This window comes from Saccopteryx bilineata, chromosome 3 (assembly GCF_036850765.1).
Source record: "Saccopteryx bilineata isolate mSacBil1 chromosome 3, mSacBil1_pri_phased_curated, whole genome shotgun sequence".
Classification (NCBI taxonomy): domain Eukaryota; kingdom Metazoa; phylum Chordata; class Mammalia; order Chiroptera; family Emballonuridae; genus Saccopteryx; species Saccopteryx bilineata.
The window spans coordinates 126,384,403-126,411,190 of NC_089492.1; the positions used below are offsets into that span (position 1 = coordinate 126,384,403).

Genomic DNA, 26,788 nt, shown 5'->3' on the forward strand with positions numbered 1-26,788 from the left:
CAGGAACTATCATATAACCCAAAAGCCAATAATGCACTGAGCTATCATCAATCCTACCCTAAAAAGATAGTGCAAATTAATTTTTTTGCATTTCTATTTTATTTATTTCAACTGATTTAAATATTTTAATTTGTAACTAATTTTATTTTTGGAAAACTTTTACCTTGTGTATGTAAATGAACTTTTTCTGCTGTAAATATTATGAAAGCTAAATACAGATCAGATAGTTCCAATAAAAATGTAGCACTTTTTCTTTAATTTTAGTAAATATTGATTATTCTGACAAAGCAGGACTTTGTCTCTGAATACATCCATACTCCTGCATACCAGTCCTTACCTCCCCAATTCCAAAATGATGTAACATTTTATCCTACTAGAGATCACAGTACTGTTTAGGTCAATAATCATTATTTAGACCAAGAAACTTGAGGGCTGGAATAATGTCTTATTCATACAGATCTTTTCCCTCATTCCCTGGTAAATAACCCTCTATATAGTCAATCCTTTTATTTAAAATTTGAATATATTTCTTCATTTAACTCCTATGTGCTAGGTATTGTTCTATGAAGTATAAGGTCTACTGGAGAGTTCTGTCCAGTTCTATCACAACAAGTTTCGACAGGTAAGCACATGTTTATTTGGCACATGTGCCTCTCTTTTTTTTTTTTTGTATTTTTCTGAAGCTGGAAATGGGGAGGCAGTAAGAGAGACTCCCGCATGCGCCCGACCGGGATCCACCTGGCACGCCCACCAGGGGGTGATGCTCTGCCCATCTGGGGTGTTGCTCTGTTGCAACCAGAGCTATTCTAGCGCCTGAGGCAGAGGCCATAGAGCCATCCTCAGCGCCCAGGCCAACTTTGCTCCAATGGAGCCTTGGCTGTGGAAGGGGAAGAGAGAGACAGAGAGGAAGGAGAGGGGGAGGGATGGAGAAGCAGATGGGCGCTTCTCCTGTGTGCCCTGGCCGGGAATCAAACCCGGGACTCCTGCATACCAGGCCGACGCTCTACCACTGAGCCAACCAGCCAGGGCTGCCTCTCTATTTTTATCACTTAATGTATACATACTGGCATAGCAAGTTAACTAAAACAAAGTTGATTCACGTTAGTCTTATATGTGAAGCCATAGTGTACCCATGACTATTGATAAAATTCATTTATGCCACTGTAATTTTTACGAATTTCAACAAGGAAGAAATGCTACAGAAGCATGTCTGTTGCATCTACCATATTCCCTGGACTTAGCACCCTCCAACTATCACTTGTTTTTGTCTGTAGAAAATTTTTTGAAGGGCAAAAAATTCAAAAATGAAGAAGATATTAAACAAGCACTGGTTTAATTTTTCACATCAAAAGATAAAATATTTTTCAAAAATGAGATATACAAATTGTCCTCATGCTGGCAAGAAATCATTAATAATAATGGCAATTATATTATTTAATAAAGTTTATTGACAGTAAGAAAAATTTATATTTTGTTTTATTCCAAAAACAGAACTTTCCGGTAGACCTTATATATAGCAATGAGCAAAATAAAGTCCTAGCCATCATACACTTTACATTCTAGTGGTTGGTGACAAAAAATAAACTATAGAGAGAATACTTAGAACAGTGCTTGGCACTTAGTAGGCAGTACTCTATAAATATCTGAATAATAAATAAATGAATAAATAGTATATCAAATAACAGTAAGTTCTACAGAAAGAAATAAAGCAAAAAAGGAGGACAGGGAAGACGGAGGGCAGAAGATGTCTTTTACCCTAAATAGAATGTCCAAGAAATGGTTCAGATTAGGTGACAGCTGAGCAAAAACCTGAAGGAGGAAGAAAGGAGGCCATCTTAAAATCTAGAAGAAGTATTCCAGGCAGAGAAAACAACTACAAGGGTCCCAAAGTTGTCTGGCATTTTGGAGCAACTACAAGGAGACCAATGTGGCTAGAGCACAAGGGGAAAGTGGTAGAAGATGATGAGTCAGAGCAGCTGAGAGAGAGTAGTGCTGAAGATCCAATGTGCCCTTACAGACCACTATAAGGACTTTAGCTTTCTTTTTTTTAAGAAACAGAGACAAGGCCCTGGCCGGTTGGCTCAGTGGTAGAACGTCGGCCTGGCGTGCAGAAGTCCCGGGTTCAATTCCCGGCCAGGGCACACAGGAGAAGCACCCATCTGCTTCTCCACCCCTCCCCCTCTCCTTCCTCTCTGTTTCTCTCTTCCCCTCCTGCAGCCAAGGCTCCAACGGAGCAAAGTTGGCCCGGGCGCTGAGGATGGCTCTGTGGCCTCTGCCTCAGGCGCTAAAATGGCTCTGATTGCGGCAGAGCAACTCCCCAAGATGGGCAGAGCATCGACCCCTGGTGGGCATGCCGGGTGGATCCCGGTCGGGCGCATGTGGGAGTCTGTCTGACTGCCTCCCCGTTTCCAGCTTCACAAAAATACAAAAAAAAAAAAAAAAAGAAAGAAAAAAAAAAGAAAAAAGAAACAGAGACAGAGACAGAGTCAGAGAGAGGGATAGATAGGGACAGACAGACAGGAATGGAGAGAGATGAGAAGCAGCAATCATTAGTTTTTCGTTGCAACACCTTAGTTGTTCATTGATTGCTTTCTCATATGTGCCTTGACCATGAGGCTATAGCAGACCGAGTGACTCCTTGCTTGAGCCAGCGACCTTGGGTCCAAGCTGGTGAGCTTTTGCTCAAACCAGATGAGCTGCGCTCAAGCTGGCAAACTCGGGGTCTTGAACCTGGATCCTCTGCATCCCAGTCTGATGCTCTATCCACTGCGCCACCGCCTGGTCAGGCAGGACTTTAGTGGGTTTTTTTGGTTTGGTTTTTTTTTTTTTGTATTTTTCTGAAGCTGGAAATGGGGAGAGACAGACAGACTCCTACATGCGCCCGGGATCCACCCGGCACGCCCACCAGGGGGCGACGCTCTGCCCACCAGGGGGCGATGCTCTGCCCCTCCGGGCGTCGCTCTTCCGCGACCAGAGCCACTCTAGCGCCTGGGGCAGAGGCCAAGGAGCCATCCCCAGCGTCCGGGCCATCTTTGCTCCAATGGAGCCTCGCTATGGGAGGGGAAGAGAGAAACAGAGAGGAAGGAGAGGGGGAAGGGTGGAGAAGCAGATGGGAGCTTCTCCTGTGTGCCCTGGCCGGGAATCGAACCCGGGACTTCTGCACGCCAGGCCGACGTTCTACCACTGAGCCAACCGGCCAGGGCCAGGACTTTAGTTTTTAATCACAGGGACCAAGAGAAAAGGGAGGAAGAACACTTAGAAACTATTTTAATAGTAGCACAGGAAGTGGTTAGAAGTGTTCAAATCCTGGATATATTGTTTTAAGGCAGGGGTCCCCAAACTTTTTACACAGGGGTCCAGTTCACTCTCCCTCAGATCGTTGGAGGGCCGCCACATACAGTGCTCCTCTCACTGACCACCAATGAAAGAGGTGCTCCTTCCAGAAGTGCTACAGGGGGCCGGATTAATGGCCTCAGGTGGCTACATGCGGCCTGCGGGCCGTAGTTTGGAGATGCCTGTTTTAAGGTATAGCTGACAGGACCTGCTGGTATACTGAAGATGAGAGTAAGAGAAAGAACTGAGTCAAGGGAGAGTCCTCAAAATAGTCAATAAAACTGAAACTGAGATGGGGAGGAATTGACAGAGATATAGGTTTGAGAAGAGAAGTTTCAGAGTTAGTTTTTTTAATATGTGAAGTTCAAGAAGCTATTAGATACCCAAGTGGAGGTATCTAGTAGGCAGCTGGATATAAGAGTCAAATTCAGGGGTAGACATTCAAGCTAGTAACATGCACTTGAGAATTGTCAGGGTATACATAGTATTCAAAGCCTTGAAACAGAGCACCTAGAAAATAAGTGTAGACAGAGAAAGGATCCAAGGACTGATCCGAGTATCTGCGCACTCCATCACTGAAGGCTAAAGGGAGGAGGAGGATCAGCCAAATAAAAAAAAAGAAGAAGAAAAACAGGGGAGGAGAGGTTTGAGAAGAAGAGATTGATAAAGTACGAGGGGAATCAAAGGAGTGGCATCCTAGAAGCCAAGTGAAACTAGTGTGCAAGGAGGGAGTGTCAAATGCTGCTTACTCAAAGGTCGAGAGAAAACAACTGAGAAATCATCACTGAACCTGTGTGATTATTTTCTAAGCATGTTCTTCTCAACTCCACACATACCACTTTTTATCTTTTGATCTTGATAAAATCCCAGTACTGGCCAATGAATACACACACATAAGGTTTCTGTTTAATGCAACTATATCGATGTCCCCCCCAAAAACCAAAAATCAATGCCCTTAATCTGGACACAACAGATTTTACACAGTGAATAATACTGAACAAATGCTTTGTCTAGTTTAAGTAATTGCCTTTCTTGAAATAAAGTCCCCAACTACATCTTGCTTGTGCTCAGAAGGTGGGATCAGAGAATGAGCTACTGAAATGTATTACTTTTGTTCTGCCATAAAGTAGCAATTACTCTTCAACTGCTTTCTCTCCTCAACTCAAACATCCTAGCCAAAGACCTTAAATTTCGATGCACACTCCTTTAAAAACAAAGCAAAACACAAATCCAAAACTAGAATGAGAAAGAGGTATGCTATGCACCTTTCTTCTACTGCACAGAAGTTAACAATCATTTGGTAATTCAAAAGCTGTACTTTATTGACATTTTGTACTTACACTCTATTTTGGTGTAATGTTGGTGTCTTCATCTTAAAAAACTATCACTGCTACATAAGGACTTTAACTTTCTGTACTCTAGCAAGAATAGTCAAATCTTGGCCCTGGCTGGTTGGCTCAGTGGTAGAGCATCAGCCCGGCATGTGGAAGTCCCAGGGTTCAATTCCTGGTCAGGGCATACAGAAGAAGCGACCATCTGCTTCTCCACCTCTCCTCATTCCCCTTCTCTCTCTCTCTCTATCCTCACCTCCTGTAGCCAAGGCTCCAATGGTGTGAGCAATTTGGCCCTGGGAACTGACTGCCTTGCCTCCATATGTGGGTTTTTTTAAACCTGGTTTCTTTTGCTCTTCCTCCTTTACATTTAGCTTCCTATTTCTCTTTAACATTACAGTACAGTAAGAGTAGACTAGAACCATGTCTTTCCGACTTTGAGTGGACAGTGACAATTTGATCTTATTTGTTGGTAACCCTGCATTGCTGATACAGAATCACGAATTGTTTCCTCAGAAACAGTAGAAATACGTTGGTGTGCCTTACAGAAGTGATGAGCTACAGGAACATCCTTGGTCTAAGTTCTCCCAATTGGACAAAGCAATGCTGATGAATTCCCCAGGATTATTCTAAAGTTAGGCATGGAGAAGGGAGGGCAGAAAAAGTTAAAGGAAAAATGAGAACAGAATGCAATGGCCCTGGCCAGTTGGGTCAGTGGTAGAGCATTGGCCCAGCATGTAGAAGTCCCAGGTTCGATTCCTGGCCAGGGCACACAGGGGAAGTGCCCACCTGCTTCTCCACCCTCCCCCCTTTCCATCTCTCTCTTCCCCTCCCGTAGCCAAGGCTCCATTGGAGCAAAGTTGGCCTGGGTACTGAGGATGACCCCAGGGCCTCCGTCTCAGGCCATGGAATGGCTCCTGCCACAAAGGAGCAATGCCCCAGATGGGCAGAGCATCACCCCCTGGTGGGCATGCCGGGTGAATCCTGGTTGGGCACATATGGGAGTCTGACTGCCTCCTTGCTTCTAACTTTGGGGGGGAAAAAAAAGAGAACAGAATGCAAGTGCAAAGCAGCAAAAGTGAGGAAAGAAAAAAAGATAAGGAAAGAGAAAATAACAAGGCAAAAAAGAGAACACAAGATTAGTGGAAGGGAGGTAATGAAGAGAATACAGAGGTCCATTAGCCCCTCTTGTGGTATGGGAAGCACAGACTGTTCCACAGGAGAAGCGACCATCTGCTTCTCCACCCTTCCATCCCCATCTCTCTTCTCTCTTCCCCTCCTGCAGTCATGGCTTGGTTCAAATGGTTGGAGCAAAGTTGGCCCCAGGTGCTGAGGATGGCTCCATAGCCTTACCTCAGACACTAAAATAGTTTGGTTGCCATGCAACAGAGCAGAGGCCCAGACAAGCAGAGCAGTGCCTGCTAGGGGGCTTGCCAGGTGGATCCTGGTTGAGCACATGCGGGACTCTGTCTCTGCCTCCTTGCCTCTCACTTAAAAAAAAAAATGCTGCCATGTTGGTAGGCAAAATTATAAAAGCTGTAGTATACTTGCCAGGCCAGGTAACTTAGAAAAAAAATGATCCCTGCCCTCTGGGAACCCAAGAGTCTTACTGAGAAATAATGCCCACCACTTCCCAAACCTGTAAGTGCAAGCATTAGAAATAAGAAGGAAAAACAACACATGTGAGAAAGCAATCAATGAACAACTAAGGTGTCCAATGAAAAACTGATGAATGATGCTTCTCATCTCTTTCCATTCCTGTCTGTCTGTCCCTATCTATCCCTCTCTCTGACTCTCTCTCTGTCTCTGTAAATAAATAAATAAATAAATTCAATATATAATACTTTCACAATGGGAAAACTGTTAAACACACACACACACAGCAATATTTCCTCCTACTTCTAGTGGGACCTTGCTAGAGTTTCTATCAAACACAGGATCTGACACAGAGTAGTCCCTCAGTAAATGCACTAAAGCACTAATACCTAAGATTGGAAGACAACTGCCTTGGGTTTTCCTCCCTTCTAGAAGGCTGCGGCCTGTGCCTCACCACGGTCGGCCTCCACAGATGCGATCCAGGTCTGCCTCTGCCCCCTCCCCAAAAAAAGAAGGAAAAACAAAAAAAGAGATTTTCTTAAGTCAAAAGAGTCAGACAGGCCCTGGCTGGTTGGCTCAGTGGTAGAGCGTCGGCCTGGCATGCAGGGGTCCCGGGTTCGATTCCTGGCCAGGGCACACAGGAGAGGCGCCCATCTGCTTCTCCACCCCCCCTTCCTCTCTGCCTCTCTCTTCCCCTCCCGCAGCCAAGGCTCCATTGGAGCAGAGATGGCCTGGGCGCTGGGGATGGCTCCTTGGCCTCTGCCCCAGGCGCTAGAGTGGCTCTGGTCCCGACAGAGTGACCCCCCGGAGGGGCAGAGCATCGCCCCCTGGTGGGCAGAGTGTCGCCCCCTGGTGGGCGTGCCGGGTGGATCCCGGTCAGGCGTATGCGGGAGTCTGTCTGACTGTCTCTCCCCGTTTCCAGCTTTAGAAAAATACAAAAAAAAAAAAAAAAAAGAGTCAGACATTTAACATAAGTGGATTAGATGTTCTAGAAAAGAAAAATAAAGACTGGATGGAAAGCTTTTTAGGATAAAGTTGTTCCATGTGTCAAAGTCAGTGATACAAGCATCAAAAGCAAGGAAAGAAACAATCCACACCTAGAAGTCAAGAGTGTTCAGCTCAGGTCCTAATAAACTGTGTACACTTGAGCAAGTCACTTCACTACTCTGATCCAAAGATGTCTCTTCCATAGAACGAGCAACACTGCCCATGATGATTAAATAAATAATGTGAAATAGCTTTGGAAGGTTTTTTATAAGCCAATGTGAGGTAAGAGGAAGCAAAAACCCTTCCTTTGAATAGAGTACAAATCTGTGGTTCAATTTCCAAAGTCTAAGCCTGACACACCTTCCCAGCCTTGTTAATCCCCTTCACCAACCTGCAGTCACTCAAGTGGGAGAACAAGAGTCCTGTGTGAGGCTCCAGGGGTGGAGTGGTGACTATTTAAGTCAGTTGCTGCTCCATTATCTCAGTGGCTCCATCTGTAAAATGGGTAGTGGTGGTATTCACTCACCTATCCAGATAGTGCAGGTCTGAAAAAGTAGTGGAGAATTTACCGTAAGTAAATAAAATACGCCTGACCAGGTGGTGGCGCAGTGGATAGAGCGTCGGACTAGGATGCAGAGGACCCAGGTTCAAGACCCCGAGGTCGCCAGCTTGAGCGCAGGCTCATCTGGTTTGAGCAAAAGCCCACCAGCTTGAAACCAAGGTCGCTGGCTTGAGCGAGGGGTTACTTGGTCTGCTGAAGGCCCGTAGTCAAGGCATGTATAAGAAAGCAGTCAATGAACAACTAAGGTGTTGCAATGCACAATGAAAAACTAATGATTGATGCTTCTCATCTCTCTTCGTTCCTGTCTGTCAGTCCCTGTCTATCCCTCTCTCTGACTCTCTGTCTCTGTAAAAAAAATATAGGCCCTGGCCGGTTGGCTCAGTGGTGTAGCGTCGGCCTGGCTTGCAGGGGTCCTGGGTTCGATTCCCGGCCAGGGCACACAGGAGAAGCGCCCATCTGCTTCTCCACCCCTCCCTCTCTCCTTCTTCTCTGTCTCTCTCTTCCCCTCCTGCAGCCAAGGCTCCAATGGAGCAAAGTTTGCCCGGGCGCTGAGGATGGCTCTGTGGCCTCTGCCTCAGGCTCTAGAATGGCCCTGGTTGCAGCAGAGCGATGCCCCAGATGGGCAGAGCATCACCCCCTGGTGGGCATGCTGGGTGGATCCCGGTCGGGTGCATGTGGGGGTCTGTCTGGTTGCCTCCCCATTTCCAACCTCAGAAAAATACCAAAAATAAAATAAAATAATAAAATAAATAAAAAAGTAAATAAAATACGTATTTTCATAATTCCCATCAAATATCATCACTCCCTGGATAGAATTAAAAGAAGCCTCAAAAATTATTTAATCTCTTTTTAACAGATGGGAAAACTGAGACCCAAATAAATGAACTGGGTTATAGAAGCCTCAGCACTAATCAGTGGTAGAACTGGAACAAGGGGCCAGAGTGATGGATTCAATTCCCAAGTCCAGCACCCTTTTTGCCAGATCTCAGGGTCACCCAAGATAGTTGTGGCTTGTACAACACATTATCAACACCAAGACACATTACAATTTAATCAACAGCCAAATGTGGGCTACTCTAGGCAGGAAATGAAGGACTCTGGAGTAAGTAGGAAGGTTGAGAGCTAGGAAAGGTAAGGTTTCAATGAGGAAGTGGGTAGGGTCCTGGTGGTACTCAGATAAGAAAGTAAAGGATTATTTCAGGCAGAAGAGGCTTAAAATAGGCAATCTTGTGAAGAAAGATCCAACGTTAAATTTTCTTTAGGGAAAACAAACAGGTGGAAGAGTTAGAGGACCAGAATGCTTTAAATCAGGACAATTCTTGAATTGTCTTTTGTTGTCTCCTAAATTTTTAACATGTACTAATATTTTTAATTCCCTAATCAACTCTGTCTCCCTACAAGATAAGGCCCTCTGCAGATAATATATCTACTTCATGGGTTAAGTATATCGGGTCTGGAACCAGACTGCCTAGATTCAAACCCTTGCTTTACCACTCACTACTACGTGACCTAGGACAAAATCCTTTACCTCTCTGTACCTCTGTGAAATGGAAAAAACGTCACCCCCAAATCAGGAAGTTTTGTGAGAAATGTGTACATTAATCCTATCGGTCACAACCTAATAATGAGTTTTTCATCACTTTAGTTTTGATGTGTCCCTTTTTTTAATGTAAAGGCAAGAATAATGTAAAGACCAAGTACCTTGCATATATTAAGACTAAGTAGTACCATTTTGTTAAATATATGGTGGATACATGTCTGTTATGATGTAAAATCTACTTCTTACAGTGGTTTGCTTCTAAAAATGTGAGAACCACTGAATTAACACACAAAAATAAAGCTTTGAACAGTCCCTGGCTCAAAGTAAGGCTTTAGTACTATCACTGTCATTGTTGCTGTTATGAACCTACCTATTAAAGTTGTTTATAGAATTATGGAAAATAATGTGAAAGCACTTTAGAAAGAGTAATATGTGATATTAAGTAAGTCAGAGGAAGCAAAAAGCCCTTCTCTCCATTCCTAACGCCCACACGAGTAGAACCCTGCTTAGGCACATACTTGTTGCCTGGCCCACAAGCTGCCACCCTGAGCTGAAAAGTCCACAAACTATGATTTATCTAACACTGTCATGCTCTGTCAATTTGCAGAGAAATGGAGGCTTGGTGCCAGTGTAAAATTATTTATTTTTACCTGGTTAGGGTGGGGAAGATGAAGTCATGCCCATTGGTAAGTAAAGGAAGTTAAGTGAGTCATACAGAGAAATTGCTTGCTCCACAGAGCCAGGTAGACTCAAATGTGCCACAGACAAGGCAGGACTGACAGATACTTGAGTCTTTACACAAAGATGAATCACTTCCTCTCCTTATTCCTCACCCAGACACCTCATAACACGCACGCACGCACGCGCACGCGCACGCACACACACACACACACACACACGCCCTACAGGTATAGCTCACACCAGGAAAGACTAGGAATCTCAAAATATGTAAAGTAGAGGGTAACTACCCACTAAAAAATTATCTGAGGGAGTCCTTTAAATCAGTGGTCCCTAACCAAAGAAAGAATAAATAACTTACATTATTTCCGTTTTATTTATATTTAAGTCTGAACAATGTTTTATTTTTAATTTTAATTTTTTTTTTTTTTTGTATTTTTCTGAAGCTGGAAACGGAGAGAGACAGTCAGACAGACTCCCGCATGCGCCCGACCGGGATCCACCCGGCACGCCCACCAGGGGCGAGGCTCTGTTGCGACCAGAGCCACTCTAGCGCCTGGGGCAGAGGCCAAGGAGCCATCCCCAGCGCCTGGGCCATCTTTGCTCCAATGGAGCCTCGGCGGGAGGGGAAGAGAGAGACAGAGAGGAATGGGGGGGGGAGGGGTGGAGAAGCAAATGGGTGCTTCTCCTGTGTGCCCTGGCCGGGAATCGAACCCGGGTCCCCCCGCACGCCAGGCCAATGCTCTACCGCTGAGCCAACCGGCCAGGGCCCAATGTTTTATTTTTTAAAAATGACCAGATTCCCTCTGTTACATCCGTCTAGGACTCACTCTTCATGCTTGTCTTGGTCATGTGATACATTTATCCGTCCCACTCTAAAGGCCGGTCGTGAAAATGTTTTCTGACATATTTTTTGGGTCCGTGGCCCAAAAAAGGATGGGGACCACTGATTTAAATGACAAGCTCACCTAGACCTTCAAATAGCATTTAAATTCTAAAATCCTGATTTACAGAAAAATTGGGAAATGTGCTCACCAGTAAGGAAATAAGGTCTGGATTCCATCCTTGACACTGTGTGACCTTGACTTAATCACTTCATCTCCCTGGGCCTAAGTGAATTCATCTGTTAAAAAAAAAGAGAGAGAAAGATAACACCACCTACCTCAGAGGATCATTGTAAAAAATTACAGCATGCAGTAAAACGCCCAGCCCAGGGTCTGGCGCTGGTAAACACGCAGTTAATGCCTGTCCCTTCCAGGCTAAGAGTGAACACTGCTCAGGGGTAAACTGAGGTTTACTGTCCAGCTGGCCCATGAAAAAAATCAAAGGCATCATAGTTGCTTCATGGAAATTCTTTTTTAAAGATCGATCAAGACTGTTTCTTGGTCTTTTCAGCACAGCTGGAGATTAGGAAAGCAGTAATCCCCCAGCTCATTTCTTAAGGCAGTGATTCCTTAAATGCTTTGTTACTGGGGCCCAAGTTACCCACTGGTACCGGCCCCCACCATGCATTAAATTTAAAATGAGCGAGACTGGGTGTTATACCCACATCTTACGGTTCGCATTCCCAGTTGAAATTAATGGGAGAAATGCATTAAAATTCGCCCTCCTCCCGCCCAACGCAGGTTTGAACCAGCCTGTGGTGGGGTTATCAGTGGTCAGAGGAATCCCCGCGCAGGAAGGCCCCACAGGCACGGCGTGTGGGCTGGGGGACTACGGGGACGCACTCTAGAGCTGTCGCGCTGACCCCAATTGATCGTTGGCGACAAATCCGGGCCACGTGCCGCCATTTTGTGTTCAAGAAACATGGCGGCGACTCCCGTGAGGAAGGGGGGGCGTAAGAACCGCCACGTTAGTTGCTTCCCCTGAGGGAGCCTGAAGCTCGTTGCGGACACGGCCTTTCCTATCTGGCTTAGCTGAAGGGAAGGGCAGCAATCACAATTGGTACACCTGCCGCCCGAGAGACCTTCCTTTCTTTAGCGATAGGAACGTTCAGCAGCGCCAACAGCAGGAAAAGCTCTTCAAGATGGCGGCTCGATCAGGGCCGCCCCCGGAAAGCGCGGGGCGCGGCGGCTGCACCAACGGGGAAAAGGGCCGCAAAGCCGTAGCAGCAGCGTGAACCGCGCGGCTTAAGCCTCAGCTTTCTAAAACACTTGTCTGTGCCCCCTGACAAATGTACTCCGAGAGGCACACCATAGTCTTAAATGTCTGAAGAAACTGCCGCGACTAGTGGCACTAAAGCAGGAGGTGGGGTTTCTGGGGGTTTAACCGAAAGAAACTTCCAAAATGCAAACAAAGCATTATGTAAATGGACGCCATTCTTTTTATGGCCACGTTTCTAGCACTTCCCAGAAACTACGAGTACAGCCGCGACTCAGGTAGCGGCAGGGTGTGGGTTTCAGTCTTTCTCCTCACCCGCCACCTCCCCGGGGCCTGGGCCGGGTAGCGGCTGGCGCCGGGCGCCCAGACGCCGGGGACCAAGGGGCCCCACGTGCCCGCCCGCGCGCTCGCCCTGCAGCCTCGCCTCCCCTCCCCCCCGGAAGACCGCGGCTGCCCCTCCCGTTCCCCTCCACACCCTCGCGCACGCGCCCTGGTCCCCTCACGCGCACGTTTTAAACCCGCGGCGTCCCAGCTGCCGCCTGCAGTTTCCGCAGAGCCCGTCCGTATTCCTCTGCATCTAAATCCCTTTTGTGGGTTGGTAAAATAATATGTCGCCCCATTCACAATACTAACATTTCCACACATATGCCGGTACCACTGGGGTTAATAAAAATGCATGTTCATTTTAGAATTTTGCCGGACTCACAGCTTCTGCCCATCGGAGCTTTATATTTAAAGTTAGGTTGCTAAAAGGATTTTTGTAAAACTATCACGTAGAGGCTGGCGCAATCTTGTGACCTAAAAAAGACGGGTCCTGATTTTTTTTTTAAGGGGTCCTGCGCAGCAAGCGCTTCCGGGGTCAGAGGGTACGCGGGGTTGAAAGCGGGCTTCCCGCCCCGCCCAGACCGCCGAGGCTGCCGCCGGAGTCGCCACCGCCGCGCCCTCGCCCACCCGCCCGCCCGCTGCTCCCGGCCCCGCTCGCCCCCTCCGCCGCCGCCGCCCGCCCTTGCGACGACGCCGCGGCCTCCCGCCCGCGCCCGCTCGCTCCCGCGGCCCTCGCTCGCCTCGCGCCGGCAGTTTTGGGCCTACACCTCCCCTCCCCCCGCCAGCCACCAAAGACTTGACCACGTAACGAGCCCAACTCCCCCGAACGCCGCCCGCCGCTCGCCATGGATGCCGGTGTGACTGAAAGTGGACTAAATGTGACTCTCACTATTCGGCTGCTGATGCACGGAAAGGAAGTAGGAAGCATCATTGGGAAGAAAGGGGAGTCGGTTAAGAGGATCCGCGAGGAGAGTGGCGCGCGGATCAACATCTCGGAGGGGAATTGCCCGGAGAGAATCATCACTCTGACCGGCCCCACCAATGCCATCTTTAAGGCCTTCGCTATGATCATCGACAAGCTGGAAGAAGATATCAACAGCTCCATGACCAACAGCACGGCGGCCAGCAGGCCCCCGGTCACCCTGAGGCTGGTGGTGCCGGCCACCCAGTGCGGCTCCCTGATTGGGAAAGGCGGGTGTAAGATCAAAGAGATCCGCGAGAGCACCGGGGCCCAGGTTCAGGTGGCGGGTGATATGCTGCCCAACTCCACCGAGCGGGCCATCACCATTGCTGGCGTGCCGCAGTCTGTCACCGAGTGTGTCAAGCAGATCTGCCTGGTCATGCTGGAGACGCTCTCTCAGTCTCCTCAAGGAAGAGTCATGACCATTCCGTACCAGCCCATGCCAGCCAGCTCTCCAGTCATCTGCGCGGGCGGCCAAGATCGGTGCAGCGACGCTGCGGGCTACCCGCATGCCACCCATGACCTGGAGGGACCACCTCTAGATGCCTACTCGATTCAAGGACAACACACCATTTCTCCGCTCGATCTGGCGAAGCTGAACCAGGTGGCAAGACAACAGTCTCACTTTGCCATGATGCACGGCGGGACCGGATTCGCCGGAATTGACTCCAGCTCTCCAGAGGTGAAAGGCTATTGGGCAAGTTTGGATGCATCTACTCAAACCACCCATGAACTCACCATTCCGAATAACTTAATTGGCTGCATAATTGGGCGCCAAGGCGCCAACATTAATGAGATCCGCCAGATGTCCGGGGCCCAGATCAAAATTGCCAATCCGGTGGAAGGCTCCTCTGGTAGGCAGGTTACTATCACTGGTTCTGCTGCCAGTATTAGTCTGGCCCAATATCTAATCAATGCCAGGCTTTCCTCTGAGAAGGGCATGGGGTGCAGCTAGAACAGTGTAGGTCCACTCGTAACCCCTTTCTGCTGTTTTCCCATGATCCAAATGTGTAATTTCTGGTCAGTGATTCCAGGTTTTAAATAATTTGTAAGTGTTCAGTTTCTACACAACTTTATCATCCGCTAAGAATTTAAAAATCACATTCTCTGTTCAGCTGTTAATGCTGGGATCCATATTTAGTTTTATAAGCTTTTCCCTGTTTTTAGTTTTGTTTTGGGTTTTTGGCTCATGAATTTTATTTCTGTTTGTCGATAAGAAATGTAAGAGTGGAATGTTAATAAATTTCAGTTTAGTTCTGTAATGTCAAGAATTTAAAATTAAAAAGTGGATTGGTTAAAAAATGCTTCATATTTGAAAAAGCTGGGAACTACTATCTTAACTCTTTGTTGGTGCTTTTTTTCCTCCTTCCCTTTTAGTATTAGGCATTTGCAAGAAGGGTGGGCCCATCCTTGGTACTCGCTCAAGCCCCTTTTCACCTTATCGGTAAAATTCCATTTCCTCCCTCTCGCAACAAAGGACCCCAGCAGGTTAGGCCTGCTTTGGTATGTTTGCAGAGACCGTCACAGAGAGAAGAACGTCCCTCCACCCAAGTTCCAGAGAGAGGCCTCTGTCCATTTCTCTGGTAAAAAATGTGTTTTCTCAGATGGAAAAAGCATGCCCCCTTGATAGGACCTCTGAATGGCCCTGTGTCCTCCTGTCTAACTGTCCCCATCCCCACCCGCAGTCTCACTTGGAAAACTCGGCATGTTCTGAGGGGGGGGGGGGGGATAAAGGGTAAAGAAAAGGGGAGGGGTATTAAGGTGGGGGAAGGGAAAGGGCAAGGGGGGTTGAGGGCTTGGAAGAGGGCAGCTGCTACAGGGTGGTTGGCGGTAGGTATAGAGGGTCTTGGGTTGCTGGACTGAATGGGGGAGGGTACCAGCGGGCACACGTGTCAAGCATGCACCTGTGGCAAGCAGCCTGTCAGAGGATGTTATTACACCTGCCAAGTGGCGAATCCAGAAACAAAAGAGGCTCAGCTTCTAATTCTTCAGCTGTGTGCAATATTTGGATAAATCATTATACCAGGAAATAACCTTAATCAGGGCAGTCCTCACAGGCAGGAATGTAGTCAGATCCATTGGCCTAAGAATGACCTTGGTGTTAAAAATGCTGATTCTTGGGTCCTGCCCCAAATTTAATCAGAAGGCTGCATTTTCAACGCTTCAAGAGGTTCTTAGATATGAGTGCCACTGATTCTGTTCACCAGTGGATTAGGAAGATCCTGCTATAAAGGCCTAACAGCCTCATGTCCATATCAGTGGGTCCAGACTGGACCTGATGAGAAGAAAAATTCTCTCATTAGGCAAAAACACACTAGGAGCACCAGTACAAGACAAACCATTCAGTTCCAAAGTGTAGTTCAAACCCCAGGGACTATGGGAGTTCACTAACAATAAAGAAAAATTCTGATGGGAAGAGAATATTACCCATGACATGTTGAGACTTTCTACAGGAATCTGCTCCTTTTTGCCTGGAGATACAGGCCTGGTTTTGAGAGTCCCTGGAAGTAAGATAGGGTCTTTCATGCACTTGACACCCACTGGTATGAGGCACACAGTCACTGAAAGGAGCCAGATTCTGGAAAGTTCACATTTGTGTCCTGCCACTTGTGGCTTTGGGCAAATTACTCTGCCTCAATATAAAATGGTGGTGGTAGAAGTACTCATCTAGGCTTGTGGAAAAAAAATGAAAGCATTGCCCAGGCTCCACAGCTCGGTTGGTGGTGTCCTGGTATGAAAAGGCTGCGGGTTTGATCCCCAGTCATGGCACAGACAGAAAGGGATATTTCTGTCTCCCTCTCTAAAATCAATAAAATGGAGTTTTTGTGGGGGTTTTTTAAATGAGCACAAATATAAAAGAGAACAGCACTTACAGCAAACAACATCCTTTTTAATTTTTTTTTTTTTTTAGATTTTATTTATTGATTTTAGAGAGAGACAATAGAAAAGGGGGGCGGAGAGGAGTGAGAAGCATCAACTCATATAGTTGCTTCTCATTTGTACCTTGACCTGGGCAAGCCCACAGTTTTGAACCAGCACTCTCAGTGTTCCGGGCCAACACATTATCCACTGTGCCACCACAGGTCAGGTGTAAACAACATACTTTAGATTACAAAAAGCCAAAAGCCCATTTCTGCCCCCAGGACACAGAAGTGATACTAAAACCTTAGGAAGAAAGTAATGTGTACTAAAGGATAAGCTGAGATGTAACAGTTGGATTGAGGCTAAATAGCCTTGAATGCCGTAATAAAGGGTTTGAGTTTATCCTAAAAAACAGTGGTCTCCAAACTTTCAGAGACAGAGAGATGAGAAGCATAAGTTGTAGTTACATCACTAGTCATTCATTGATTGCTTCTCATACGTACCTTGAGGGAAAAGGGGAGGGATGCTCAAGCTGTGCCAGTGACCTTGCTCAAGCCAGTGACCTTAGGGCTCAAGCCAGCAACCTTGGGCCTCAAGCCATCATCCCTGCACTCAAGCTGGTGAGCCTGCACTCAAGCCAGCAATCTTGGGGTTTTGAACCTGGGACCTCAGTGCCACTGGTCAGGCTCCAAACATTTTCTTAAAGTGTACCCCTTTAGTAACAAGTCTTTAGCATATGCCTTTATTACATGTTTACTTATAAACTATATGTATACTGGTCATGCTTATTTATAAACTATATATAAGCATATTCTAAATATTGTATCAGAAAACACAAAAACCTAAATGTTAATCTAATTTCTAACAGTTCTTTTTACCCTTTTCCCCAGTCATTTCAGAGATCACTTCAAGGGTACACAGGAAAACAATTTAAATGCCATAGGTATCCTTGGGGAGCAGAATTTCAGAAACATGATAGAAGCCAAACTACACCAAGTGAGGAGGGCCTGGGGGGTGAGGCAGTCTAGAGACAGGAGTGTAGGTGGTTCAGACACTTGGTGCAAAGGGAAGAATAGGACAACTTAAGGGGGAAGAATTGGGAAAATGTCTTTTTTGAGGGGGGAGTTTTTTTTGTTTTGGGGTTTTTTTTTGTTTGTTTGTTTTCTTCTTCTTTTTTTTTCTTTTTTACAGAGACAGAGAGTGAGTCAGAGAGAGGGATAGACAGGGACAGACAGACAGGAACAGAGAGAGATGAGAAGCATCAATCATTAGTTTTTCATTGCACGTTGCAACACCTTAGTTGTTCATTGATTGCTTTCTCATATGTGCCTTGACCGCGGGCCTTCAGCAGACCGAGTAGCCCCTTGCTGGAGCCAGCAACCTTGGGTTCAAGCTGGTGGGCTTTTGCTCAAACCAGATGAGCCCGCGCTCAAGCTGGCAACCTCGGGGTCTCGAACTTGGGTCCTCTGCATCCCAGTTCGACGCTCTATCCACTGCGCCACCGCCTGGTCAGGCTTGGGGGTTTTTTTTGAAAGGAACCTCACTAAAGGCAGATAATAGGGAATCAAAAGAAGGCGGAAAATAAAAGTTGCAGGTAAGAAAGAACTGTGGATAGAAGGGGGTCTTGGAGCAGTACATATCGGGTGCCAGGCCAGCTTGACTAATAGAATCTAATTCCGTTTGTCTCCACTCCTATGAGGACTTGCATTTCAGGACTCCTTTCTTTGGGGGGCAGCTTGAGTATGTCCTGCCCTCTTTTGGATCAAGGACTGGAAATCCATGAGCCCCCTCTGCAGTTGCTGTGTTTCTTGTCATAGCCCCATTCTTACCACCGTTAGGCCACCGCCACTGCCACAGTCAGGAGTGTATAATAATTTCTATAAACATTGCCAAGCACCAGTTGTTTTATAACCACTGGAGTTGTGCCATTGTGTAGAAGGCTGGTATCCCCCCATATCCCCAGGCCCTTCACCCCACTCAACATACACCACCATATATGTACCCCACCACCATATGCCCCACCTCAGGCAGTAGTTTAGGCAATGAATCACCACTCTTAGGTTCACCCCTAGAACACCTACTAATTCTCTGTCACCTGGAGAGTAAATAGTGTTTGCCAAGAGTTTGAGGTTTGTGAGTTGAACCCACCTCATCCCCTGCTACTCTTGGCTACCTCAAGCAGTGAGCCACATACTGCCCAGCATCTCTGGGCCTGTCACCTCCTGCCAATGAGACAGTACTCTCCCAGACATATAAATAGGCAGTCACCACCAGAGAAGGCTCTACTGCCAAGTCTACTGGCCACCTGTGGGGACTTACTAAAATTTCAATCCAACCACATCACTCCCCTCAAAGGCCATCAAGTCCCACCTCTGCCCATGCTCTGCAAAAGAAAATCCACGCTTCTCAGCACAGCCACAGACCCTTCAGGATCTGTCCCCACCAACCTCAGCAGTGCAAAGCCTCTCATACGGAATGACTTGTAGTTCCCTAACATCATTCTGCTTGGTAATTCTTGCATTTGAGAAATAATTGTTTCTCTGTAATTCTGTCCCTGGCTGCCCTCTTCTTTGTTACTTTTCTGGGGTTCTGGGGCTCCTGCTCTTGTGCATCAACATTCAGCAATGACAATTACATTCTGCTGAGGATCAGGAGATTGAGTCTGGTCCTAACTCTGGCATCAACTCCCTGGGTGATCTTGGACAAGCTGCTCCACCTTTCTGGGTCTTGGTTCTCGATCTGAAAAGAGGAGATAATACCCACAATTCTCTGGCTGCTTTGGGAAATAATGCTGCCTTTGTGGGTACCCATCCCTGCGTCTGCCTCCTGCCACAAGGCTGATTTCTGACACGTAGACCTTCTGTAAACACTCTAGGAGAGGAAAACGGAAGTAAAAACCAGCAGCAACAAGCCCCAGCTTGGCATTTTGGGTAACTACTCATGAGGGCTCGATTGAGGAGGAAACAGAAAGAAAGGAACCACCACAGAATTTTGCTCTGAACATTTTTAAAGGTGTTGTCACCTTCAGACTTCATGAAGAGAGGGCAGTAGAGGCATAAGGCTAAAGAGGCATGCCAGGGAGTTCCATAGAGGCAGTTAGTCCCCTAAAGCAGAGCCAAGCCCCTTACCTCTCCTCCCCCTGCTTTCATGCCCTGACAGTGAGGACTCTGGGAGAGAGCTCTCACTCCCTTGAGCATCTTCTGGACCTGTGTCCAGTAAAGTAGGGAGAGGGTGACTATAGCTGTCCCCTTCTCCTCCCAGGACTCCAGGCAGCAGCCACTAGGCTGAGTACGCCTGATAGGGAGTTGAGGCAGCTGTACTTCACTGACAGAAAGAACATGCTACCAATTAGTCACTCAAGTGGTAGAAGACACCAAATTAGTTATTCCCTGAGCAGTCCACCCACTGTGAGGAGATACACATGCACCTTCTTTTATTTTTTTATTTTTTATTTTTTTGTATTTTTCTGAAGTTGGAAACGGGGAGGCAGTCAGACAGACTCCCGCATGCGCCCGACTGGGATCCACCTGGCACGCCCACCAGGGGGTGATGCTCTGCCCATCTGGGGCGTTGCTCTGTTGCAACCAGAGCCATTCTAGCGCCTGAGGCAGAGGCCACAGAGCCATCCTCAGCACCCAGGCCAACTTTGTTCCAATGGAACCCTGGCTGCGGGAGGGGAAGAGAGAGACAGAGAAAGGAGAAGGGGAGGGGTGGAGAAGCAGATGAGTGCTTCTCCTGTGTGCCCTGGCCGGGAATCGAACCCGGGACTCCTGCACACCAGGCTAATGCTCTACCACTGAGCCAACTGCACTCTACCAGGGCCACACATGCACCTTCTTTTTTTTTTTAATTATTTTTATTTATTCATTTTAGAGAGGAGAGAGAGAGAAAAGGGGGGAGGATCAGGAAGCATCAACTCCCATATGTGCCTTGACCAGGCAAGCCCAGGGTTTTGAACCGGCGACCTCAGCAGTCCAGGTCAATGCTTTATCCACTGCGCCACCACAGGTCAGGCATACATGCACCTTCTTAAACCTGCCTCCATATGAGTGAAAACCTGTGCTTCCATTTGTTAGTTTACCTCTACTTCAAAAAGCATTTTCAGGGTTTGCTCAGTGGGCCCTTAAGAAAGCTTTCTTCCACTGGCTCCAGATAGGACTTTAGTGAGATCAGAACCAGTCATTTCCCAGTCTGGAACCTGAGCAGCTCCAAGCAGCATCTCCAGGACTGGTTAACATTATCAAATTAAGTCTTACTATGTGTGAACCACTGTTTCAAGCATTATAAATGAATTAACTCACTGAATCTGTAAAGCCCTTTTCAGTAGATATTATTATTATTATTATTATTTTCTTTACAGGGACAGAGAGAGAGAGTCAGAGAGAGGGATAGATAGGGACAGACAGGCAGGAACAGAGAGAGATGAGAAGCATCAATCATCAGTTTTTCATTGTGACACCTTAGTTGTTCATTGATTGCTTTCTCATATGTGCCTTGACCACGGGCCTTCAGCAGACTGAGTAACCCCTTGCTTAAGCCAGTGACTGGACTGTCCCACTAGTCCAAAGAAACAGCTCCTGGGAGAGTCTACGTGGACAGATAGTCTGCACTTTTATTTTGCCTTTAATAACTTTTATTGCCCAATTTTTCTTTTTTCTTTATTTATTTATCTATTTTGTGACAGAGATAGAGAGAGGGACAGATAGGGACAGACAGGAAGGAAGAGAGATGAGAAACATCAATTCTTTGTTGCGGCACCTTAGTTGTTCATTGATTGATTTCTCATATGTGCCTTGACAGGGGCGGGGAGGGGCGGGGTACAGCAGACTGAGTGACCCCTTGCTCAAGCCAGCGACCTTGGGCTCAAGCTGGTGAGCCTTGCTCAAACCAGATGAACCCGCACTCAAGCTGGCAACCTCAGGGTTTTGAACCTGGATCCTCCGCGTCCCAGTTTGATGCTCTATCCACTGTGCCACCGCCTGGTCAGGCAGCCCAATTTTTCTTTTTTTTATTTTATTTTATTTTGTATTTTTCCGAAGCTAGAAACAGGGAAAGACAGTCAGACAGACTCCCAATGCGCCAGACTGGGATCCACCCGGCACGCCCACCAGGGGGCAACGCTCTGCCCACCAGGGGGCGATGCTCTACCCCTCCGGGGCATCGCTCTTCCTCGACCAGAGCCACTCTAGCGCCTGAGGCAGAGGCCAAGGAGCCATCCCCAGCGCCCGGGCCATCTTTGCTCCAATGGAGCCTCAGCTGCGGGAGGGGAAGAGAGAGACAGAGAGGAAGGAGAGGGAGAGGGGTGGAGAAGCAGATGGGTGCTTCTCCTGTGTGCCCTGGCCCGGAATCGTACCCGGGACTTCTACACGCCAGGCCGATGCTCTACCACTGAGCCAACTGGCCAGGGCCCAATTTTTCAAGTAAAATAGCAATACATATTTTTTATGAAATATACATGAATATGTAATACATGAAAAGCCATATTGCTACTGTTAACATCCTCTATTTGTTTTATATGACTCCTTTAAAGTAGTGTATATATATATTGCTATTTTTAAAGTGAGATTATACTCTACACCTTAGTTTGTATGCTATTTTTATTAAATTGAGAATCATTTATACACCATAAAATTCATCATTTTAAAATGTACAATTTAATGGATTTAGCATAATCACAACGCTGTGCAATCATCACACTATCTTATGCCAGACATTTTCATCACCTCAAAAAGAAACCCACATGTGTTACTAGTCACTTCTCACTGCTCACCCACCCCTTTTACTCCAGTCCCTACTGGAGTAAAACCAATACTCTACTTTTTGACTCTATGGATGTGTTTATTCTGGACATTTCATATAATTATATAGTATGTGACCTTTTGTGTCTGGCTTCTTTCACAAAGCAGAGGGTTTTCAATGTTCCTCCATATTGTAGTATCAGTACTTCATTCCCTTTTTTTTTTTTTTTTTTTTTAGCAAGAGAAAGACAGAAAGGGAAAGAGATGAGAAGCATCAACTCATGGTTGCAGCACCTTAGTTATTCATTGATTGCTTCTCATGTGTGCCTTGACTAGGGGGCTCCAGCCAAGCCAGTGACCCCCTTGCTCAAGCCAGTGACCTTGGGCTTCAAGCCAGCAACTATAGGATCATGTTGGTGATTGCACCCTCAAGCTGGTGAGCCCATGCTCGAGCCAGATGAGCCCTCACTCAAGCAGGCAACCTCAGGGTTTCCAACCTGGATCCTCAGTGTCCCAGGTCAATGCTCTATCCACTGCACCACCACCTGGTTAGGCCTTCATTCCTTTTCATAGCTGAATATATTCCATTGTATAATTCTACCATATTGTGTTTATCCATCTACCAGTTGATGGATATTTGTGTTGTTTTCACTCTTTGATGATTATGAATAATGCTGTTATGAACATTTGTGTACAAGTTTTTTGGGTGGACATGTTCTCATTTTCTTCGGTATGTATCTAGTAGTAAATTGCTGGGCAATATGACTACTCTATGCTTAACTTTTGAGGAACTGCCAAATTGTTTTCCACAGTGGCTGCACCATTTTACATTTCCACCAGCAGTGTATGAGCGTTCCAATTTTTTCACCTTCTTGCTCATGCTTGTTAGTTTTCTTTTTGTTTGTTTTTTGCAGTCATCCTAGTAGGCATAAAGTGGTACCTCACTGTGATCTTGATTTGCATTTCCTTTGAGTATTTTTTAGGAGAAATATTTATTCTAATACTTTGTTGATCTTAAAAATTGGATTTTTTTATTATTTATTTGTAAGAGTTCTTTATATATTCTGTATACTAGAATCTTATCTGTTAGGTGATTGCAAATACTTTCTCCCATTCTGTGGGTTGTCTTTTAATTTTCTTGATAGTGTCCTTTGAAGCACAAAAGTTTTAAATTTTAATACAGTTGTTTACTTTTTTTTTTTTTTTTAGTGAGACAGAGACAGAGAGAGGGACAAATAGAGACAGACAAACTGGAAGGGAGAGAGATAAGAGGCATCAATTCTTCATTGTGGCACCTTAGTTGTTCATTGATTACTTTCTCATATGTGCCTTGACCAGGAAGCTCCAGCCAAGTCAGTGACCCCTTACTCAAGCCAGTGACTTTGGACTCAAGCCAGAGACCTTTGGGCTCAAGTCAGCAACCATGGGGTCATGTCTATGATCTATCTCATGCTCAAGCCAGCGACCCCACACTCAAGCCAGCAACCTTGGGCTTCAAATCTGGGTCCTCAGCACCCCAGGCAGATGCTCTATTCACTAAGCCACTGCCTGGTCAGGCTGGCTTTCTTTCTTTCTTTCTCTTTCTTTCTTTCTTTCTTTCTTTCTTTCTTTCTTTCTTTCTTTCTTTCTTTTAAATGTATTGATTTTAGAGAGAGAAAGAGAAAGAGAGAGGGAAACATCAATTTGTTGTTCCACTTATTTAATTCATTCATTCATTGTTTCTTCTATGTGCCCTGACTGGAGATTGAACCCACAACCTTGACTTATCAGAATGATGCTCTAACCAGCTGAGCTATCCAGCTAGGGCTACCTACTTTTTTTCTTTGGTTATTATGCTTTTGGTGTCATATCTAAGAAATCATTGCTTAATCCAATACTAAGGTTTTTTTCTTCTTTTATAGTTCTAGCTCCTACATGATAAAACTCTTAAAACGTAAATAAAAATCTTCACGACCTTGAATGTAGGTCTTTGAGTTAATTCTTGTGTATCTGGTCTGAGTAGGGCTCCAAATTCATTCTTTTGCAAGTAGATATCCAGTTGTCCCATCACCATTTGTTGGGGGGGAAAAAGCTATTCTTTCATTATATCCTATTTTTTTACCTTAATAAATTGTGAACATTCTTACTATAATAAACAATATTTTGCAGTAATTTCTTGTTAGCTGTATGTACTCCATTCCACTGATATGTTATTTAACCAATCTCTTATTTATAGACATTTATGTTGTTTTTTACCTCTTGCTGTCTTAAATCATACAGTAGTGAGTATACTTACAAAAATATCTTGAGATACATTTCTGATTGGTTTCTTAGAACAAATTATTCAAAAGAGGGAAGTCTGGATTAAAGGGTAGCTCCATTTTCAAGGCTTTCAATATGTATTCCACTCAGCTTGATAACAGCAGTTCTCAAAGTTTTCCCTTTACATTCTTAAAAGTTATTGAAGTTTTAAAGGGCTTTTGTATGTGTAGATGATTTCTATTCATTTTAACTGTCTTTGAATTAAAGCATAGAAAATTTTTATTTATTTAATTTTTTAAAATTTATTGACTTTAGAGTGAGAGGAAGGGAGAGAGAGAGAGAGAGAGAGAGGCATATCAATCCATTCCTGCATGTGCCCTGACCAGGAATCAAACCAGCAACCTCTGCACTTCGGGACAGTGCTCTAACCAACTGAGCTAGCCAGCGTGATCAGGAAAAAATTTAAACATTTATTTATTAATTCACTTTAAAATAACTATAATGAAATTATTAATGCTAACATAAGGAATATATTTTTATTTAAAACAACAATTTTCCAAAACAAAAGATTAATGAGAAAACTGGCAGTTCCTTTTTTTTTTTTTTTTTGCGCCAAGCTTTCTAATGTGTGGCTTAATAGAATCTTCTGGAGTCTCATCTCTGCTTCTGCATCAGTCTGCTGATGTTGCACATCACCCAGCCCCTGGAAAACTGTGCCCTGTGCTAGTGAAAGAAAGAGAATGAAAGGGCAAATAACATCTTAGTATTAACATAAAAATAGTTTTGACCTCTCAGCCCCCAAAAGGGTCTCAAGAAACCCTAGGGGTGAGTCTCTGACCACTTTTTGAGGACATGCTACTCTACAGAAAGATTTTACCAAAGTATACTCTTATCACAGTGCCCTTCTCCCTGCATCTTCACTAACACTGGGTATGACCTTTCTTTTTCTTTTTATTTATTTTTTCTTTTGTGTGTATGTGTGTGTGTGTGTGGTATTCTGGGGGGGGGGTTGTTTTGTTTCTTTGTTTTGAGAGACAGATAGATAAATGAGAAACATCATCAACTTGTAGTTATGGCACTATACTTGTTCCTTGATAGCTCTACCAAATGTGCCTGGACCGGGGGGCTCCAACCAAGCCATTGACCCCTTACTTAAGCCAGCGACCTTGGGCTCAAGCCAGTGACCTTTGGGCTCAAGCCAGCGACCATGGGGTCGTGTCTATGGTCCCAAGCTCAAACTGGTGACCCCACACTCAAGCTGGTGAGCCCGCACTCAAGCCTGCAACTTCAGGGTTTCAAACCTGGGTCCTCAGCATCCCAGGTTGATGCTCTATACACCGTGTCACCACCTGGTCAGGCTGATCTATTTTTTTTTTTACATTTGTTAATATGTTAAGCAAAAAAGCAGGCTCTCTTTGTGATTTTAATTTGAATTCTGTAATTTCTAATAATATGAAAAGTTTTTTCATGATTTTTGTAATTTTTCTTTTTCTTTTATGAATTGCTTCTTTGTTTCATTTGCATGTTTTCTTTCTGGGGTGGGCATCTCTCATCTTGATAATTGTAAGAGTTCTCTCTGTATTCAGGGGATTAAGCACTTTGTCATGAATGATGCAAATATTTTTGATGCACAAAAGGTTTTTATTTTATTTAATATTTTTTCTTGTGGGGGAGACAGAGAGAGAGAGGGGGGCAGATAGACAGGAAGGGACAGAGATGAGAAACATCAATTCCTCGTTGTGGTTCCTTAGTTGTTCATTGATTGATTTCTCATATGTGCCTTGACCGGGGGACTACAGCAGACAGAGTGACCCCTTGCTCGAGCCAGCGACCTTGGGCTCAAGCTGGTGAGCCTTGCTCAAACCAGATGAGCTCATATTCAAGCTGGCTACCTCAAGGTCTCAAACCTGGGTCCTCTGCATCCCAGTCTGACGCTCTATCCACTTCGCCACTGCCTGGTCAGGCTATTATTATTATTATTATTATTTATTTATTTATTTTTAGTATTTTTCTGAAGCTGGAAATGGGGAGAGACGGTCAGACAGACTCCTGCATGTGCCCGACCGGGATCTACCCGGCACGCCCACCAGGGGGCGATGCTCTGCCCCTCCGGGGTGTCGCTCTGTCATGACCAGAGCCACTCTAGCGCCTGGGGCAGAGGCCAAGGAGCCATCCCCAGCGCCCGGGCCATCTCTGCTCCAATGGAGCCTTGGCTGCGGGAGGGGAAGAGAGAGACAGAGAGGAAGGAGAGGGAGAGGGGTGGAGAAGCAGATGGGTGCCTCTCCTGTGTGCCCTGGCCGGGAATCGAACCCGGGACCCCTGCACACCAGGCCAACGCTCTACCACTGAGCCAACCGGTCAGGGTCCTATTTTTTTTAAATACAGGCAAACCTATCAGTATTTTTAATGGTTTCATCCTTTCCTTTTACCTTATCAACAGTCAAATAAATTGTCCTCTAATTCAGTGATTTTCAACCTTTGTTTCTCACGCACTCATAAACTAATTACTAAAGAAAAAGGGGCCCTGACCTCTTC

At 45.7% G+C, this 26,788-nt stretch overlaps 2 protein-coding genes across 8 annotated transcripts in view; one reads left to right on the plus strand and one right to left on the minus strand.

Moving 5' to 3' along the window:
• The window catches only part of C3H2orf42 (chromosome 3 C2orf42 homolog), a 170,856-nt gene that overhangs the window by 20,147 nt on the left and 123,921 nt on the right, over positions 1-26,788 (minus strand). For 2 of the 7 annotated variants that reach the window (XR_010730304.1, XR_010730303.1), the window contains exons 1-3: positions 11,755-11,968; positions 11,063-11,150; positions 7,639-7,792 (exon numbers count right to left, since the gene is read on the minus strand). The exons of 3 other annotated variants lie outside the window; for them this stretch is intronic. The gene's annotated coding sequence lies outside the window, so the exon portion shown is untranslated. 2 more of the 7 variants (XR_010730305.1, XR_010730306.1) reach the window with 2 other exon arrangements.
• PCBP1 (poly(rC) binding protein 1) lies at positions 13,073-14,714 on the plus strand. The gene has a single exon (XM_066267327.1). It carries the CDS (start codon positions 13,297-13,299, stop codon positions 14,365-14,367), a length of 1,071 nt encoding a protein of 356 aa, XP_066123424.1. The 5' UTR covers positions 13,073-13,296; the 3' UTR covers positions 14,368-14,714.